Genomic DNA, 20,167 nt, shown 5'->3' on the forward strand with positions numbered 1-20,167 from the left:
TAATTAATTATAAACCTCGCAGCAACTACCGTGTCCACTTCACTTTGCCCGTTGCTAACACCTGGCTAGCTATCAAAAATCACCCCAATTCATTATTCATCAGCTACCTTCTTCTTAAATCAAACTTTTATAGTAGCCTATTTTAGAAAATTGTTTTAAAAATATATATATATATATTTAAATGCACTACTGTTTCAAAATATAGGCCTGGCTATTGCGAAGAAAGTATATTTTGTCTCCGTTTTGACAGCTGGCCTCAAGGAGCCGTTTAATAACGTGGACCGTGACGTCACTGAAACGGGTCTCTCTGCCGTCAGTGACGTCAGAATTAAAGGCCCGCTGGAGGAGAAACCGAGTAGCTTCGGGAGGGTTTAAACACTGTGAAAAAAACATCGCTTTATTTATCATCTAATTACACAAATGACAATACAGAAAAGTGTATTATGATAACTAACGTTATCTTGCCGGTATATTACAAATACATTTTCAATGTGATTTCACAGTATGCCAAACATAGCCTACACAGTTTACAGAGTAGGCTCTAGTCATTAGAACGCAGTACACATCTTGACAAAGGCTTGAATTGATGTTCAATGTTGAACTCATTAGATTAGTCTGCTGGCTGGATTCTCTGGACTCTGGACTCCGTTTGTTCTGTTATGTGTTCATTTAGATGTCCCAACAGACAGTTATTATTGGACACCAAAGACCTGTGGAAAACACATAAATACAAAAAACAAAAACATTTTTGGAGGACGACAAAAAGCTGAGTCTTGGCACAGACTTTTGACAGACAGAATGTTGAGTTAATTTTGTGTGTGTGTGTGTGTGTGTGTGTGTGACCTGTGATTGCCCTGTAGAAGCACTATGGTCTGCTCCAGTTGTCTCAGGTGTGTCTCCTGCTCTCTCAGAGCTAGCACCTGTCTCTGTAGACACCTGTCCCAATGCCTGCCACCTACAAACACACACACACACACACACACACACAGAGCAGAGAAGAGAGAGATTTGTCCACACCATCCAAAAGACAGAAATGGAGACACACTGTGCCATAGACACGGCAACTCACACACACACACACACACACACACACACACACACACAGAGAGAGAGAGAGAGAGAGAGAGAAGAGAGAGATGTGTCCACACCATCCAAAAGACAGAAATGGAGACACACTGTGCCATAGACACGGCAACTCACACACACACATGTCCACACCATCCTAAAGACAGAAATGGAGACACACTGTGCCATAGACAAGGCAACTCACACACACACACACGTCCACACCATCCTAAAGACAGAAATGGAGACACACTGTGCCATAGACAAGGCAACTCACACACACACACACACACACACACACACACACACACACACAGAGAGAGCAGAGAAGAGAGAGATGTGTCCACACCATCCAAAAGACAGAAATGGAGACACACTGTGCCATAGACACGGCAACTCACACACACACATGTCCACACCATCCTAAAGACAGAAATGGAGACACACTGTGCCATAGACAAGGCAACTCACACACACACACACGTCCACACCATCCTAAAGACAGAAATGGAGACACACTGTGCCATAGACAAGGCAACTCACACACACACACACACACACACACACACGTCCACACCATCCTAAAGACAGAAATGGAGACACTGGGCCATAGACAAGGCAACTCACACACACAGAGAGAGAGCAGAGAAGAGAGAGATTTGTCCACACCATCCAAAAGACAGAAATGGAGACACACTGTGCCATAGACAAGGCAACTCACACACACAGAGAGAGAGAGCAGAGAAGAGAGAGAGATGTCCACACCATCCTAAAGACAGAGAGATTTATCCACTGTGCCATAGACAAGGCAACTCACACACACACACACACACATGTCCACACCATCCTAAAGACAGAAATGGAGACACACTGGGCCATAGACAAGGCAACTCACACACACACACACACGTCCACACCATCCTAAAGACAGAAATGGAGACACACTGGGCCATAGACAAGGCAACTCACAGTTGGTCTCTGCAGTGGTGGAAGAGTCCTGCTTTAGGCTGGTTAGTCTCAAGTTGTAGTTTTCTTTCAGTGCCTCGACAAGCCTTTTCTTCAGGGATTCCTGCAACACAGACAAATAGAGACACCGAGAGGCAATCCTTAATTCCAATATAGATTAATTTTCACTTATTTATGTGTTGATGTCAATGGGAGATTAAGTGGAAGTTAGGGTTTGCCCCTAACAAAGATCATTTAGGTCGGGATTTCACCTAAACAAATTCAGATTCTGGTGACAAATTATTGTATTTTTTGTCCTTTGGGCCATGGTCCAAAGTAGTGCACTATATTGGTTCAAAGTAGTGCACTATATTGGTCCAAAGTAGTGCACTATATTGGTCCAAAGTCATGCACTCTATTGGTCCAAAGTAGTGCACTATATTGGTTCAAAGTAGTGCACTATATTGGTTCAAAGTAGTGCACTATATTGGTCCAAAGTAGTGCACTATATTGGTCCAAAGTAGTGCACTATATTGGTCCAAAGTAGTGCACTATATTGGTCCAAAGTAGTGCATTATATTGGTCAAAAGTAGTGCACTATATTGGTCAAAAGTCATGCACTATATTGGTTCAAAGTAGTGCACTATATTGGTCCAAAGTAGTGCACTATATTGGTCCAAAGTCATGCACTATATTGGTTCAAAGTCATGCACTATATTGGTCCAAAGTCATGCACTATATTGGTCCAAAGTAGTGCACTATATTGGTCCAACGTAGTGCATTAGATTGGTCCAAAGTAGTGCCATATATTCAGTAGGGAATAGTGTGCCATTTGGAACACAGCCCTAGTGTTGTTGAGGTACTAACCAGCTGCTGTTGAGGTACTAACCAGCTGCTGTTGAGGTACTAACCAGCTGTTGAGGTACTAACCAGCTGCTGTTGAGGTACTAACCAGCTGTTGAGGTACTAACCAGCTGTTGAGGTACTAACCAGCTGCTGTTGAGGTACTAACCAGCTGTGTTGAGGTACTAACCAGCTGCTGTTGAGGTACTAACCAGCTGCTGTTGAGGTACTAACCAGCTGCTAACCAGCTGCTTGAGGTACTAACCAGCTGCTGTTGGTACTAACCAGCTGTGTTGAGGTACTAACCAGCTGCTGTTGTGGTACTAACCAGCTGCTGTTGTGGTACTAACCAGCTGTTGTGGTACTAACCAGCTGCTGTTGAGGTACTAACCAGCTGCTGTTGAGGTACTAACCAGCTGCTGTTGTGGTACTAACCAGCTGCTGTTGAGGTACTAACCAGCTGCTGTTGAGGTACTAACCAGCTGCTGTTGAGTTGCTGCTGTTGAGTGGTACTAACCAGCTGCTGTTGTGGTACTAACCAGCTGCTGTTGTGGTACTAACCAGCTGCTGTTGTGGTACTAACCAGCTGCTGTTGAGGTACTAACCAGCTGCTGTTGAGGTACTAACCAGCTGCTGTTGAGGTACTAACCAGCTGCTGTAGTGGTACTAACCAGCTGCTGTTGTGGTACTAACCAGCTGCTGTAGTGGTACTAACCAGCTGCTGTTGAGGTACTAACCAGCTGCTGTTGTGGTACTAACCAGCTGCTGTTGTGGTACTAACCAGCTGCTGTTGTGGTACTAACCAGCTGCTGTTGAGGTACTAACCAGCTGCTGTTGAGGTACTAACCAGCTGTTGAGGTACTAACCAGCTGCTGTTGAGGTACTGCTGTGAGGGTACTAACCAGCTGCTGTTGAGGTACCAGCTAACCAGCTGCTGTTGAGGTACTAACCAGCTGCTGTTGCTGCTGTTGTGGTACTAACCAGCTGGTACTAACCAGCTGCTGTTGTGGTACTAACCAGCTGCTGTTGAGGTACTAACCAGCTGTTGTGGTACTAACCAGCTGCTGTTGAGGTACTAACCAGCTGCTGTTGGTACTAACCAGCTGCTGTTGAGGTACTAACCAGCTGCTGTTGAGGTATTAACCAGCTGTTGAGGTACCAACCAGCTGCTGTTGAGGTACTAACCAGCTGTTGAGGTACTAACCAGCTGCTGTTGAGGTACTAACCAGCTGCTGTTGAGGTACTAACCAGCTGCTGTTGAACCAGCTGTTGAGGTACCAACCAGCTGCTGTTGAGGTACTAACCAGCTGCTGTTGAGGTACTAACCAGCTGCTGTTGAGGTACTAACCAGCTGCTGTTGAGGTACTAACCAGCTGCTGTTGTGGTACTAACCAGCTGCTGTTGAGGTACTAACCAGCTGCTGTTGAGGTACTAACCAGCTGTTGAGGTACTAACCAGCTGCTGTTGAGGTACTAACCAGCTGCTGTTGAGGTACTAACCAGCTGCTGTTGAGGTACTAACCAGCTGCTGTTGAGGTACTAACCAGCTGCTGTTGAGGTACTAACCAGCTGAGGTACTAACCAGCTGGTACTAACCAGCTGCTGTTGAGGTACTAACCAGCTGCTGTTGTTTGGTTGTGGTACTAACCAGCTGTTGAGGTGCTTGTGGTACTAACCAGCTGTTGTGCTACTGTTGAGGTACTAACCAGCTGTTGTTAAGAGGTACTAACCAGCTGCTGTTGTGGTACTAACCAGCTGCTGTTGATGTTGTGTACTAACCAGCTGCTGTTGAGGTACTAACCAGCTGCTGTTGTGGTACTAACCAGCCTGTTGAGGTACTAACCAGCTGCTGTAGTGGTACTAACCAGCTGCTGTTGAGGTACTAACCAGCTGCTGTTGAGGTACTAACCAGCTGCTGTTGAGGTACTAACCAGCTGCTGCTAACCAGCTAACCAGCTGTTGAGGTACTAACCAGCTGTTGTTGAGGTACTAACCAGCTGCTGTTGAGGTACTAACCAGCTGCTGTTGAGGTACTAACCAGCTGCTGTTGAGGTACTAACCAGCTGTTGTTGAGGTACTAACCAGCTGCTGTTGAGGTACTAACCAGCTGCTGTTGAGGTACTAACCAGCTGCTGTTGAGGTACTAACCAGCTGCTGTTGAGGTACTAACCAGCTGTTGTTGAGGTACTAACCAGCTGCTGTTGAGGTACTAACCAGCTGCTGTTGAGGTACTAACCAGCTGTTGAGGTACTAACCAGCTGCTGTTGAGGTACTAACCAGCTGCTGTTGAGGTACTAACCAGCTGTTGAGGTACTAACCAGCTGTTGAGGTACTAACCAGCTGTTGAGGTACTAACCAGCTGTTGAGGTACTAACCAGCTGCTGTTGAGGTACTAACCAGCTAACCAGCTAACCAGCTGCTGTTGTGGTACTAACCAGCTGCTGTTGAGGTACTAACCAGCTGTTGAGGTACTAACCAGCTGTTGAGGTATTAACCAGCTGTTGAGGTACTAACCAGCTGTTGAGGTATTAACCAGATGTTGTTGTGGTAACCAGCTGTAACCAGCTGTTGTTGAGGTACTAACCAGCTGTTTGAGGTACTAACCAGCTGTGTGAGGTACTAACCAGCTGCTGTTGAGGTACTAACCAGCTGCTGTTGAGGTACTAACCAACTAACCAGCTGCTGTTGAGGTACTAACCAGCTGCTAACCAGCTGCTTGAGGTACTAACCAGCTGCTGTTGAGGTACTAACCAGCTGTTGAGCTAACCAGCTGTTGAGGTACTAACCAGCTGCTGTTGAGGTACTAACCAGCTGTTGTTGAGGTACTAACCAGCTGCTGTTGAGGTACTAACCAGCTGTTGAGGTACTAACCAGCTGCTGTTGTACTAACCAGCTGCTGTTGAGGTACTAACCAGCTGCTAACCAGCTGCTGTTGAGGTAACCAGCTAACCAGCTGCTGTTGAGGTACTAACCAGCTGCTGTTGAGGTACTAACCAGCTGTTGTTAAGGTACTAACCAGCTGTTGAGGTACTAACCAGCTGTTGTTGAGGTACTAACCAGCTGCTGTTGAGGTACTAACCAGCTGCTGTTGTGGTACTAACCAGCTGCTGTTGTGGTACTAACCAGCTGCTGTTGAGGTACTAACCAGCTGTTGTACTAACCAGCCAGCTGTTGAGGTACTAACCAGCTGGTAAACCAGCTGCTGTTGTTAAGGTACTAACCAGCTGCTGTTGAGGTACTAACCAGCTGCTGTTGTTGAGGTACTAACCAGCTGTTGTTGAGGTACTAACCAGCTGTTGAGGTACTAACCAGCTGCTGTTGAGGTACTAACCAGCTGCTGTTGAGGTACTAACCAGCTGCTGTTGAGGTACTAACCAGCTGCTGTTGAGGTACTAACCAGCTGATGTTGAGGTACTAACCAGCTGCTGTTGACTAACCAGCTGTACTGAACCAACCAGCTTGAGGTACTAACCAGCTGCTGTTGAGGTACTAACCAGCTGCTGTTGAGGTACTAACCAGCTGTTGAGGTACTAACCAGCTGAGGTACTAACCAGCTGCTGTTGAGGGTACTAGCTGCTGTTGACCAGCTGTTGAGGTACTAACCAGCTTGAGGTACTAACCAGCTGCTAACCAGCTGCTGTTAACCAGTACTAACCAGCTGCTGTTGAGGTACTAACCAGCTGTTGAGGTACTAACCAGCTGCTGTTGAGGTACTAACCAGCTGCTGTTGAGGTACTAACCAGCTGCTGTTGAGGTACTAACCAGCTGTTGTTGAGGTACTAACCAGCTGTTGAGGTACTAACCAGCTGTTGAGGTACTAACCAGCTGTTGAGGTACTAACCAGCTGTTGAGGTACTAACCAGCTGCTGTTGAGGTACTAACCAGCTGTTGAGGTACTAACCAGCTGTTTGAGGTACTAACCAGCTGCTGTTGAGGTACTAACCAGCTGTTGAGGTACTGCCAGCTGTTGAGGTACTAACCTGTTGAGGTACTAACCAGCTGCTGTTGAGGTACTAACCAGCTGTGAGGTACTAACCAGCTGATGTTGAGGCTGCTGTTGACTAACCAGCTGTTGAGGTTAACCAGCTGTTGAGATGTTGTACTAACCAGCTGCTGTAGTGGTACTAACCAGCTGCTGTAGTGGTACTAACCAGCTGTTGAGGTACTAACCAGCTGATGTTGAGGTACTAACCAGCTGCTGTTGTGTGAAGGACAGCTTCCTCTTCAGGAGAGCTACCTCACTGCACTGTGGAGTCACATCAACATGACTCTCACTCTGTTCTTGTCCTCCTCTGTTCTGTCCTTCTCTCTTTTCTTCTGTCTCTGTCAGACAGGAAGTAGCAGGAGGTGATCCCAGTGCAGAGAGCAGGTCGTAGGCCTGGCCTGGAGGAGACAGAAGACAGGAAGGTACACGGTCTGAGAACGGTATCTAGGAAGTTTCTTGTTATCGTTACAATGCCAAGCAAAGGACTAGCTCATTTATTAGTCTGAGGAAAATATGTTAGAATGGTTACATCTAGAATGGTTATATATATACTTTTATTTCACCTTTATTTCACCAAGTAGGCAAGTTGAGAACAAACATACAGTCAATAATACAGTAGAATAATAAGTATTTTTACAATGTGAGAAAATGAGGTGAGATAAGGGAGGTAAAGGCAAAAAAAAGGCCATGGTGGCGAAGTAAATACAATATAGCAAGTAAAACACTGGAATGGTTGATTTGCAGTGGAAGAATGTGCAAAGTAGAAATAAAAATAATGGGGTGAAAAGGAGCCAAATAAATAAATACAGTTGGGAAAGAGGTAGTTGTTTGGGCTAAATTATAGGTGGGCTATGTACAGGTGCAGTAATCTGTGAGCTGCTCTGACAGCTGGTGTTTAAAGCTACGCCGTCATGGATTAAAATCCTGCAGCGCACGCAAGGTCCCCCTGCTCAAGCCAGCGCATGTCCAGGCCCGTCTGAAGTTTGCCAATGACCATCTGGATGATCCAGAGGAGGAATGGGAGAAGGTCATGTGGTCTGATGAGACAAAAATAGAGCTTTTTGGTCTAAACTCCACTCGCCGTGTTTGGAGGAAGAAGAAGGATGAGTACAACCCCAAGAACACCATCCCAACCGTGAAGCATGGAGGTGGAAACATCACTCTTTGGGGATGCTTTTCTGCAAAGGGGACAGGACGACTGCACCGTATTGAGGGGAGGATGGATGGGGCCATGTATCGCGAGATCTTGGCCAACAACCTCCTTCCCTCAGTAAGAGCATTGAAGATGGGTCGTGGCTGGGTCTTCCAGCATGACAACGACCCGAAACACACAGCCAGGGCAACTAAGGAGTGGCTCCGTAAGAAGCATCTCAAAGTCCTGGAGTGGCCTAGCCAGTCTCCAGACCTGAACCCAATAAGATATCTTTGGAGGGAGCTGAAAGTCCGTATTGCCCAGCGACAGCCCTGAAACCTGAAGGATCTGGAGAAGGTCTGAATGGAGGAGTGGGCCAAAATCCCTGCTGCAGTGTGTGCAAACCTGGTCAAGAACTACAGGAAACATATGATCTCTGTAATTGCAAACAAAAGTTTCTGTACCAAATATTAAGTTCTGCTTTTCTGATGTGTCAAATACTTATGTCATGCAATAAAATGCAAATTAATTACTTAAAAATCATAACAATGTGATTTTCTCGATTTTTGTTTTAGATTCCGTCTCTCACAGTTGAAGTGCACCTATGATAAGAATTACAGACCTCTACATGCTTTGTAAGTAGGAAAACCTGCAAAATCGGCAGTGTTTCAAATACTTGTTCTCCCCACTGTATATATATCTAGAATGGTTATATCTAGAATGGTTAGAATGCCAGGTCTGAATCCTCTGTTTGTGTGAGTGATGATACATAAATACAGTAGTGTAAGGAAGTGCTATTTCTTATGCAGGTGACCAGCCTACTGCTATTACATTGCTATAACTGAGACAACGTATTTTCACAGTAAAACATGTTAGGTCCCATACAGGATAGCTCCCACACAGCACACACACATTACACACACTAACTGCCGAGGACACACAGATAAGACATACACCCACACATTGGGAGGAAGAGACAGCCTTGACTTGCAGAAACCAGCGCACACACCTAATCTCCTTTCTAGCCGAACATTGTGTGACTGAGGACGAGACCCGGAGGAACGACGGACGGCTCAACAGGACCAATCCAAGAAGACAACACCTCAACTGTGGCCAATCAAAAGCCAGAGACTTTCAGACTCAACCCACTTTTTGTACTGTACTTAACATGCTTACAATCTGTTATCGGGGCTCTTTCTGATGGTTCCTTTTGGGCCGAATGAATGAGCCCGTATACGTTGTACCAGATATCTTTACTCTGAATAAACTGTCGCTTGTCATACAATTGACCACCTTGTCCGAATCGATCCTTGACCGACTCGCCCTATCTACATATCCCATTATCAACAGTAGTAGTGCAGTACATATGAAACAGGGTACTATTTGGGATATAGTGTAGTGACTGATTGTGTACCCAGGAAGCTGGGGTTGAGGTGGAGGGAGCGTGTGCCAGCCCAGTGCTGATCCACCAGGTTCAGGAGTCCTCTCAGGGAGGAGGAGAGCTCTGCCACCCCAGGCTGAGGTGATGGAGTCCTGGGCACAGAGCGGTAGTCACTAAGCCCTAGTCTGGAGCTCTGGAAAAATACAATGATAAAGAAAGGCCTTATCATTCGAGTGAAAACAGAAGTTTGTCCCCAAAAAAATGGTGTCATGATACCCTTGTTTCTAGAACAATAAGATCAGGTAAATCTAACACTGTAATCTCACCTCACTTAAAAAGTGCTCTTTCTACATTATATTTAGTCTCATAGACCTCGACCGAGCACTTGGCCCAAAGTGTCTGTGTGCTCTCTGCTGTGTTGTGAGAGACAGTGCATTGAGATTAGCCCCAAAGTGTCTGTGTGCTCTCTGCTGTGTTGTGAGAGACAGTGCATTGAGATTAGCCCCAAAGTGTCTGTGTCTGCTGTGCTCAGTCTGCTGTGTTGTGAGAGACAGTGCATTGAGATTAGCCCCATAGTGTCTGTGTGCTCTCTGCTGTGTTGTGAGAGACAGTGCATTGAGATTAGCCCCATAGTGTCTGTGTGCTCTCTGCTGTGTTGTGAGAGACAGTGCATTGAGATTAGCCCCAAAGTGTCTGTGTGCTCTCTGCTGTGTTGTGAGAGACAGTGCATTGAGATTAGCCCCAAAGTGTCTGTGTGCTCTCTGCTGTGTTGTGAGAGACAGTGCATTGAGATTAGCCCCAAAGTGTCTCTCTGCTGTGTTGTGAGAGACAGTGCATTGAGATTAGCCCCATAGTGTCCTCCCAAATGGCACCCTATTCTCTCTGCTTATAGTGCATTAATTAGCCCCAAATGGCACCCTAGGACCCTGATCAAAAGTAGTGCACACTATATAGGGAATAAGGTGCCATAGGACCCTGATCAAAAGTAGTGCACACTATATAGGGAATAGGGTGCCATAGGACCCTGATCAAAAGTAGTGCACACTATATAGGGAATAGGGTGCCAATTTGGACTCAACCCCTAATGCTCCTAACCCAACCCTCCTTCCAGAACCCTTTAAGTAACAGAACCACTCCCTCAGTACCGCCAAGTCCAATTTCCCTGCCAATCACACAGTAACCCACCAAATATTCCCACAGATAATTGGGCAGTCTGCCCAGTGTAGTCTACCAGACCAGAGGGAGAGTAGAGACAGGAGTAGAGACCAGACCAGGCAGTCTGCCCAGTGTAGTCTGCCCAGTGTAGTCTGACCCAGTGTAGTCTACTGGACCAGAGGGAGAGTAGAGACTGCCCAGTGTACTACCGGACAGTCTGCCCAGTGTAGTCTACCGGACCAGAGGGAGTAGAGACAGGGACCAGTCTGCCCAGTGTAGACCACCAGACCAGGCAGTCTGCCCAGACCAGAGGGAGAGTAGAGACCAGACCAGGCAGTCTGCCCAGTGTAGTCTGCCCAGTGTAGTCTACCGGACCAGAGGGAGAGTAGAGACAGGACCCGGCAGTCTGCCCAGTGTAGTCTACCGGACCAGAGGGAGAGTAGAGACCAGACCAGGCAGTCTGCCCAGTGTAGTCTACCGGACCAGAGGGAGAGTAGAGACAGGACCAGGCAGTCTGCCCAGTGTAGTCTACCGGACCAGAGGGAGAGTAGAGACCAGACCAGGCAGTCTGCCCAGTGTAGTCTGCCCAGTGTAGTCTGCCGGACCAGAGGGAGAGTAGAGACCGGACCAGGCAGTCTGCCCAGTGTAGTCTACTGGACCAGAGGGAGAGTAGAGACCAGACCAGGCAGTCTGCCCGGACCAGTGTAGTCTGCTGTGTAGTCCAGAGGGAGAGTAGAGACCGGACCAGGCAGTCTGCCCAGTGTAGTCTACTGGACCAGAGGGAGAGTAGAGACCTCCCCAGTGTAGGGCAGTCTGCCCAGTGTAGTCTACTGGACCAGAGGGAGAGTAGAGACCAGACCAGGCAGCATTAAGGACCACAGCCTCCTGCCAGGACCAGAGGGATAGGACTGCCCAGTGTAGTCTACTGGACCAGAGGGAGAGTAGAGACCAGACCGGGCAGTCTGCCCAGTGTAGTCTGCCCAGTGTAGTCTACCAGACCAGAGGGAGAGTAGAGACCGGAGTAGAGACAGGACCCGGCAGTCTGCCCAGTGTAGTCTGCCCAGTGTAGTCTGCCCAGTGTAGTCTACCGGACCAGAGGGAGAGTAGAGACCGGACCCGGCAGTCTGCCCAGTGTAGTCTGCCCAGTGTAGTCTGCCCAGTGTAGTCTGCCCAGTGTAGTCTACCGGACCAGAGGGAGAGTAGAGACCGGACTGGGCAGTCTGCCCAGTGTAGTCTACTGGACCAGAGGGAGAGTAGAGACCAGACCAGGCAGTCTGCCCAGTGTAGTCTACTGGACCAGAGGGAGAGTAGAGACAGGACCAGGCAGTCTGCCCAGTGTAGTCTGCCCAGTGTAGTCTACCGGACCAGAGGGAGAGTAGAGACCAGACCAGGCAGTCTGCCCAGTGTAGTCTGCCCAGTGTAGTCTACTGGACCAGAGGGAGAGTAGAGACATGACCCGGCAGTCTGCCCAGTGTAGTCTGCCTGATCAGAGGTAGAGTAGAGACAGGACCCAGCAGTCTGCCCAGTGTAGTCTACCTGATCAGAGGTAGAGTAGAGACATGACCCGGCAGTCTGCCCAGTGTAGTCTGCCCAGTGTAGTCTACTGGACCAGAGGGAGAGTAGAGACCGGACCGGGCAGTCTGCCCAGTGTAGTCTACTGGACCAGAGGGAGAGTAGAGACCGGACCGGGCAGTCTGCCCAGTGTAGTCTACTGGACCAGAGGGAGAGTAGAGACCAGACCGGGCAGTCTGCCCAGTGTAGTCTGCCCAGTGTAGTCTACCAGACCAGAGGGAGAGTAGAGACCGGAGTAGAGACAGGACCCGGCAGTCTGCCCAGTGTAGTCTGCCCAGTGTAGTCTGCCCAGTGTAGTCTACCGGACCAGAGGGAGAGTAGAGACCGGACCCGGCAGTCTGCCCAGTGTAGTCTGCCTGATCAGAGGTAGAGTAGAGACAGGACCCAGCAGTCTGCCCAGTGTAGTCTACCTGATCAGAGGTAGAGTAGAGACATGACCCGGCAGTCTGCCCAGTGTAGTCTGCCCAGTGTAGTCTACTGGACCAGAGGGAGAGTAGAGACCGGACCGGCAGTCTGCCCAGTGTAGTCTACTGGACCAGAGGGAGAGTAGAGACCGGACCGGGCAGTCTGCCCAGTGTAGTCTACTGGACCAGAGGGAGAGTAGAGACCAGACCGGGCAGTCTGCCCAGTGTAGTCTGCCCAGTGTAGTCTACCAGACCAGAGGGAGAGTAGAGACCGGAGTAGAGACAGGACCCGGCAGTCTGCCCAGTGTAGTCTGCCCAGTGTAGTCTACCGGACCAGAGGGAGAGTAGAGACCGGACCCGGCAGTCTGCCCAGTGTAGTCTGCCTGATCAGAGGTAGAGTAGAGACAGGACCCAGCAGTCTGCCCAGTGTAGTCTACCTGATCAGAGGTAGAGTAGAGACATGACCCGGCAGTCTGCCCAGTGTAGTCTACTGGACCAGAGGGAGAGTAGAGACCGGACCGGGCAGTCTGCCCAGTGTAGTCTACTGGACCAGAGGGAGAGTAGAGACCGGACCGGGCAGTCTGCCCAGTGTAGTCTACTGGACCAGAGGGAGAGTAGAGACCAGACCGGGCAGTCTGCCCAGTGTAGTCTGCCCAGTGTAGTCTACCAGACCAGAGGGAGAGTAGAGACCGGAGTAGAGACAGGACCCGGCAGTCTGCCCAGTGTAGTCTGCCTAGTGTAGTCTACCGGACCAGAGGGAGAGTAGAGACCGGACCCGGCAGTCTGCCCAGTGTAGTCTGCCCAGTGTAGTCTGCCCAATGTAGTCTGCCCAGTGTAGTCTACCGGACCAGAGGGAGAGTAGAGACCAGACCAGGCAGTCTGCCCAGTGTAGTCTACTGGACCAGAGGGAGAGTAGAGACAGGACCCGGCAGTCTGCCCAGTGTAGTCTGCCCAGTGTAGTCTACCGGACCAGAGGGAGAGTAGAGACAGGACCAGGCAGTCTGCCCAGTGTAGTCTGCCCAGTGTAGTCTACCGGACCAGAGGGAGAGTAGAGACAGGACCAGGCAGTCTGCCCAGTGTAGTCTGCCCAGTGTAGTCTACCGGACCAGAGGGAGAGTAGAGACCAGACCAGGCAGTCTGCCCAGTGTAGTCTGCCCAGTGTAGTCTACTGGACCAGAGGGAGAGTAGAGACATGACCCGGCAGTCTGCCCAGTGTAGTCTGCCTGATCAGAAGTAGAGTAGAGACAGGACCCAGCAGTCTGCCCAGTGTAGTCTACCTGATCAGAGGTAGAGTAGAGACATGACCCGGCAGTCTGCCCAGTGTAGTCTGCCCAGTGTAGTCTACTGGACCAGAGGGAGAGTAGAGACCGGACCGGGCAGTCTGCCCAGTGTAGTCTACTGGACCAGAGGGAGAGTAGAGACCGGACCGGGCAGTCTGCCCAGTGTAGTCTACTGGACCAGAGGGAGAGTAGAGACCGGACCGGGCAGTCTGCCCAGTGTAGTCTGCCCAGTGTAGTCTGCCCAGTGTAGTCTACCAGACCAGAGGGAGAGTAGAGACCGGAGTAGAGACAGGACCCGGCAGTCTGCCCAGTGTAGTCTGCCCAGTGTAGTCTGCCCAGTGTAGTCTACCGGACCAGAGGGAGAGTAGAGACCGGACCCGGCAGTCTGCCCAGTGTAGTCTGCCCAGTGTAGTCTGCCCAGTGTAGTCTACCGGACCAGAGGTAGAGTAGAGACAGGACCCAGCAGTCTGCCCAGTGTAGTCTACCTGATCAGAGGTAGAGTAGAGACATGACCCGGCAGTCTGCCCAGTGTAGTCTGCCCAGTGTAGTCTACTGGACCAGAGGGAGAGTAGAGACCGGACCGGGCAGTCTGCCCAGTGTAGTCTACTGGACCAGAGGGAGAGTAGAGACCGGACCGGGCAGTCTGCCCAGTGTAGTCTACTGGACCAGAGGGAGAGTAGAGACCAGACCGGGCAGTCTGCCCAGTGTAGTCTGCCCAGTGTAGTCTACCAGACCAGAGGGAGAGTAGAGACCGGAGTAGAGACAGGACCCGGCAGTCTGCCCAGTGTAGTCTGCCCAGTGTAGTCTGCCCAGTGTAGTCTACCGGACCAGAGGGAGAGTAGAGACCGGACCCGGCAGTCTGCCCAGTGTAGTCTGCCCAGTGTAGTCTGCCCAGTGTAGTCTGCCCAGTGTAGTCTACCGGACCAGAGGGAGAGTAGAGACCGGACTGGGCAGTCTGCCCAGTGTAGTCTACTGGACCAGAGGGAGAGTAGAGACCAGACCAGGCAGTCTGCCCAGTGTAGTCTACTGGACCAGAGGGAGAGTAGAGACAGGACCCGGCAGTCTGCCCAGTGTAGTCTGCCCAGTGTAGTCTACCGGACCAGAGGGAGAGTAGAGACAGGACCAGGCAGTCTGCCCAGTGTAGTCTGCCCAGTGTAGTCTACCGGACCAGAGGGAGAGTAGAGACCAGACCAGGCAGTCTGCCCAGTGTAGTCTGCCCAGTGTAGTCTACTGGACCAGAGGGAGTAGAGACATGACCCGGCAGTCTGCCCAGTGTAGTCTGCCTGATCAGAGGTAGAGTAGAGACAGGACCCAGCAGTCTGCCCAGTGTAGTCTACCTGATCAGAGGTAGAGTAGAGACATGACCCGGCAGTCTGCCCAGTGTAGTCTGCCCAGTGTAGTCTACTGGACCAGAGGGAGAGTAGAGACCGGACCGGGCAGTCTGCCCAGTGTAGTCTACTGGACCAGAGGGAGAGTAGAGACCGGACCGGGCAGTCTGCCCAGTGTAGTCTACTGGACCAGAGGGAGAGTAGAGACCGGACCGGGCAGTCTGCCCAGTGTAGTCTGCCCAGTGTAGTCTGCCCAGTGTAGTCTACCAGACCAGAGGGAGAGTAGAGACCGGAGTAGAGACAGGACCCGGCAGTCTGCCCAGTGTAGTCTGCCCAGTGTAGTCTGCCCAGTGTAGTCTACCGGACCAGAGGGAGAGTAGAGACCGGACCCGGCAGTCTGCCCAGTGTAGTCTGCCCAGTGTAGTCTGCCCAGTGTAGTCTACCGGACCAGAGGGAGAGTAGAGACCGGACTGGGCAGTCTGCCCAGTGTAGTCTACTGGACCAGAGGGAGAGTAGAGACCGGACTGGGCAGTCTGCCCAGTGTAGTCTACTGGACCAGAGGGAGAGTAGAGACCAGACCAGGCAGTCTGCCCAGTGTAGTCTACTGGACCAGAGGGAGAGTAGAGACAGGACCCGGCAGTCTGCCCAGTGTAGTCTGCCCAGTGTAGTCTACCGGACCAGAGGGAGAGTAGAGACATGACCAGGCAGTCTGCCCAGTGTAGTCTGCCCAGTGTAGTCTACCGGACCAGAGGGAGAGTAGAGACCAGACCAGGCAGTCTGCCCAGTGTACTCTACTGGACCAGAGGGAGAGTAGAGACATGACCCGGCAGTCTGCCCAGTGTAGTCTGCCTGATCAGAGGTAGAGTAGAGACAGGACCCAGCAGTCTGCCCAGTGTAGTCTACCTGATCAGAGGTAGAGTAGAGACATGACCCGGCAGTCTGCCCAGTGTAGTCTGCCCAGTGTAGTCTACTGGACCAGAGGGAGAGTAGAGACTGGACCGGGCAGTCTGCCCAGTGTAGTCTGCCCAGTGTAGTCTGCTGGACCAGAGGGAGAGTAGAGACAGGACCAGGCAGTCTGCCCAGTGTAGTCTGCCCAGTGTAGTCTACCGGACCAGAGGGAGAGTAGAGACAGGACCCGGCAGTCTGCCCAGTGTAGTCTGCCCAGTGTAGTCTACCGGACCAGAGGGAGAGTAGAGACCAGACCAGGCAGTCTGCCCAGTGTAGTCTGCCCAGTGTACTCTACTGGACCAGAGGGAGAGTAGAGACATGACCCGGCAGTCTGCCCAGTGTAGTCTGCCTGATCAGAGGTAGAGTAGAGACCTGACCCGGCAGTCTGCCCAGTGTAGTCTGCCCAGTGTAGTCTACTGGACCAGAGGGAGAGTAGAGACCGGACCGGGCCGTCTGCCCAGTGTAGTCTGCCCAGTGTAGTCTGCCTAGTGTAGTCTACTGGACCAGAGGGAGAGTAGAGACCAGACCAGGCAGTCTGCCCAGTGTAGTCTACCAGACCAGAGGGAGAGTAGAGACAGGACCCGGCAGTCTGCCCAGTGTAGTCTGCCCAGTGTAGTCTACTGGACCAGAGGGAGAGTAGATACAGGACCAGGCAGTCTGCCCAGTGTAGTCTGCCCAGTGTATTCTACTGGACCACAGGGAGAGTAGAGACCAGACCAGGCAGTCTGCCCAGTGTAGTCTGCACAGTGTAGTCTACTGGACCAGAGGGAGAGTAGAGACCAGACCAGGCAGTCTGCCCAGTGTAGTCTGCCCAGTGTAGTCTACTGGACCAGAGGGAGAGTAGAGACAGGAGTAGAGACCAGACCAGGCAGTCTGCCCAGTGTAGTCTGCCCAGTGTAGTCTACTGGACCAGAGGGAGAGTAGAGACCAGACCAGGCAGTCTGCCCAGTGTAGTCTGCCCAGTGTAGTCTACTGGACCAGAGGGAGAGTAGAGACCAGACCGGGCAGTCTGCCCAGTGTAGTCTACTGGACCAGAGGGAGAGTAGAGACAGGACCAGCCAGTCTGCCCAGTGTAGTCTACCGGACCGGAGGGAGAGTAGAGACAGGAGTAGAGACAGGACCCGGCAGTCTGCCCAGTGTAGTCTACTGGACCAGAGGGAGAGTAGAGACAGGACCGGGCAGTCTGCCCAGTGTAGTCTGCCCAGTGTAGTCTACCGGACCAGAGGGAGAGTAGAGACAGGACCCGGCAGTCTGCCCAGTGTAGTCTACCTGACCAGGGGGAGTAAGAGCAGCCAGACAGCCCTGCTCCATGCTCTGTCTCTGGGGAGATCCTCCATGTTGTATCCTGGAGGCCTGCTGAAGCCTGGGGCTCTGGTGATCCAGCAGCCTGTCCACAGAGACACTCCGTGGGGCTGGACTCTGACACCGACTGGCCCCTTCAGAGAACCGCCGGAGGACAGTGGAGTCGTCTGATCGGTGAGTGGCTACATACAGGTCTGGAGTAGGGAGGAGACAACACACCCATCTCTTAGAGAAGTAGCCTGGTCTGTAGAGGAGACAACAACACACCCATCTCTTAGAGAAGTAGCCTGGTCTGTAGAGGAGACAACAACACACCCATCTCTTAGAGAAGTAGCCTGGTCTGTAGAGGAGACAACAACACACCCATCTCTTAGAGAAGTAGCCTGGTCTGTAGAGGAGACAACAACACACCCATCTCTTAGAGAAGTAGCCTGGTCTGTAGAGGAGACAACAACACACCCATCTCTTAGAGAAGTAGCCTGGTCTGTAGAGGAGATACAGACTGGAGAGGGAAGGAGACAACAACACACCCATCTCTTAGAGAAGTAGCCTGGTCTGTAGAGGAGACAACACACCCATCTCTTAGAGAAGTAGCCTGGTCTGTAGAGGAGACGACAACACACCCATCTCTTAGAGAAGTAGCCTGGTCTGTAGAGGAGACAACAACACACCCATCTCTTAGAGAAGTAGCCTGGTCTGTAGAGGAGACAACAACACACCCATCTCTTAGAGAAGTAGCCTGGTCTGTAGAGGAGACAACACACCCATCTCTTAGAGAAGTAGCCTGGTCTGTAGAGGAGACAACAACACACCCATCTCTTAGATAAGTAGCCTGATCTGTAGAGGAGAAAACAACACACCCATCTCTTAGAGACGTAGCCTGGTCTGTAGAGGAGACAACACACCCATCTCTTAGAGAAGTAGCCTGGTCTGTAGAGGAGACGACAACACACCCATCTCTTAGAGAAGTAGCCTGGTCTGTAGAGGAGACGACAACACACCCATCTCTTAGAGAAGTAGCCTGGTCTGTAGAGGAGACAACAACACACCCATCTCTTAGAGAAGTCGCCTGGTCTGTAGAGGAGATGACAACACACCCATCTCTTAGAGAAGTAGCCTGGTCTGTAGAGGAGACAACAACACACCCATCTCTTAGAGAAGTAGCCTGGTCTGTAGAGGAGACAACACACCCATCTCTTAGAGAAGTAGCCTGGTCTGTAGAGGAGATACAGACTGGAGAGGGAAGGAGATGACAACACACCCATCTCTTAGAGAAGTAGCCTGGTCTGTAGAGGAGACAACAACACACCCATCTCTTAGAGAAGTAGCCTGGTCTGTAGAGGAGACGACAACACACCCATCTCTTAGAGAAGTAGCCTGGTCTGTAGAGGAGACAACAACACACCCATCTCTTAGAGAAGTAGCCTGGTCTGTAGAGGAGATACAGACTGGAGAGGGAAGGAGACAACAACACACCCATCTCTTAGAGAAGTAGTCTGGTCTGTAGAGGAGACAACAACACACCCATCTCTTAGAGAAGTAGCCTGGTCTGTAGAGGAGACAACAACACACCCATCTCTTAGAGAAGTAGCCTGGTCTGTAGAGGAGACAACACACCCATCTCTTAGAGAAGTAGCCTGGTCTGTAGAGGAGACAACAACACACCCATATCTTAGATAAGTAGCCTGGTCTGTAGAGGAGAAAACAACACACCCATCTCTTAGAGAAGTAGCCTGGTCTGTAGAGGAGACAACACCACACCCATCTCTTAGAGAAGTAGCCTGGTCTGTAGAGGAGACAACACACCCATCTCTTAGAGAAGTAGCCTGGTCTGTAGAGGAGACAACAACACACCCATCTCTTAGAGAAGTAGCCTGGTCTGTAGAGGAGACAACAACACACCCATCTCTTAGAGAAGTAGCCTGGTCTGTAGAGGAGATACAGACTGGAGAGGGAAGGAGACGACAACACACCCATCTCTTAGAGAAGTAGCCTGGTCTGTAGAAGAGACAACAACACACCCATCTCTTAGAGAAGTAGCCTGGTCTGTAGAGGAGACAACACACCCATCTCTTAGAGATGTAGCCTGGTCTGTAGAGGAGACAACAACACACCCATCTCAGCGCAGGTCCTAATCCAGGCACTTGTCATCTCCCGTCTAGATTACTGCAACTCGCTGTTGGCTGGGCTCCCTGCCTGTGCCATTAAACCCCTACAACTCATCCAGAACGCCGCAGCCCGTCTGGTGTTCAACCTTCCCAAGTTTTCTCACGTCACCCCGCTCCTCCGCTCTCTCCACTGGCTTCCAGTTGAAGCTCGCATCCGCTACAAGACCATGGTGCTTGCCTACGGAGCTGTGAGGGGAACGGCACCTCAGTACCTCCAGGCTCTGATCAGGCCCTACACCCAAACAAGGGCACTGCGTTCATCCACCTCTGGCCTGCTCGCCTCCCTACCACTGAGGAAGTACAGTTCCCAACTCAGCCCAGTCAAAACTGTTCGCTGCTCTGGCCCCCAATGGTGGAACAAACTCCCTCACGACGCCAGGACAGCGGAGTCAATCACCACCTTCCGGAGACACCTGAAACCCCACCTCTTTAAGGAATACCTAGGATAGGATAAAGTAATCCTTCTCACCCCCCCTTAAAAGATTTAGATGCACTATTGTAAAGTGGCTGTTCCACTGGATGTCATAAGGTGAACGCACCAATTTGTAAGTCGCTCTGGATAAGAGCGTCTGCTAAATGACTTAAATGTAAATGTAAATCTCTTAGAGAAGTAGCCTGGTCTGTAGAGGAGATACAGACTGGAGTAGGAAGGAGACAACA

General features: G+C 50.9%; 1 protein-coding gene across 1 annotated transcript in view; it reads right to left on the reverse strand.

Moving 5' to 3' along the window:
• Positions 1–376: 376 nt before the first annotated feature.
• LOC115116661 (uncharacterized) overlaps positions 377–20,167 on the reverse strand; it is a 24,811-nt gene continuing 5,020 nt past the window's right edge. The window contains exons 4-9 of the mRNA XM_065011219.1: positions 17,307–17,533; positions 9,384–9,543; positions 7,045–7,235; positions 2,035–2,134; positions 844–955; positions 377–710 (exon numbers count right to left, since the gene is read on the reverse strand). Coding sequence (XP_064867291.1) covers positions 611–710; positions 844–955; positions 2,035–2,134; positions 7,045–7,235; positions 9,384–9,543; positions 17,307–17,533 — 890 coding nt within the window. The 3' untranslated portion in view covers positions 377–610. The remainder of the gene's footprint in view (positions 711–843; positions 956–2,034; positions 2,135–7,044; positions 7,236–9,383; positions 9,544–17,306; positions 17,534–20,167) is intronic.

Source organism: Oncorhynchus nerka, linkage group LG27, assembly GCF_034236695.1.
Source record: "Oncorhynchus nerka isolate Pitt River linkage group LG27, Oner_Uvic_2.0, whole genome shotgun sequence".
NCBI classification, from domain to species: domain Eukaryota; kingdom Metazoa; phylum Chordata; class Actinopteri; order Salmoniformes; family Salmonidae; genus Oncorhynchus; species Oncorhynchus nerka.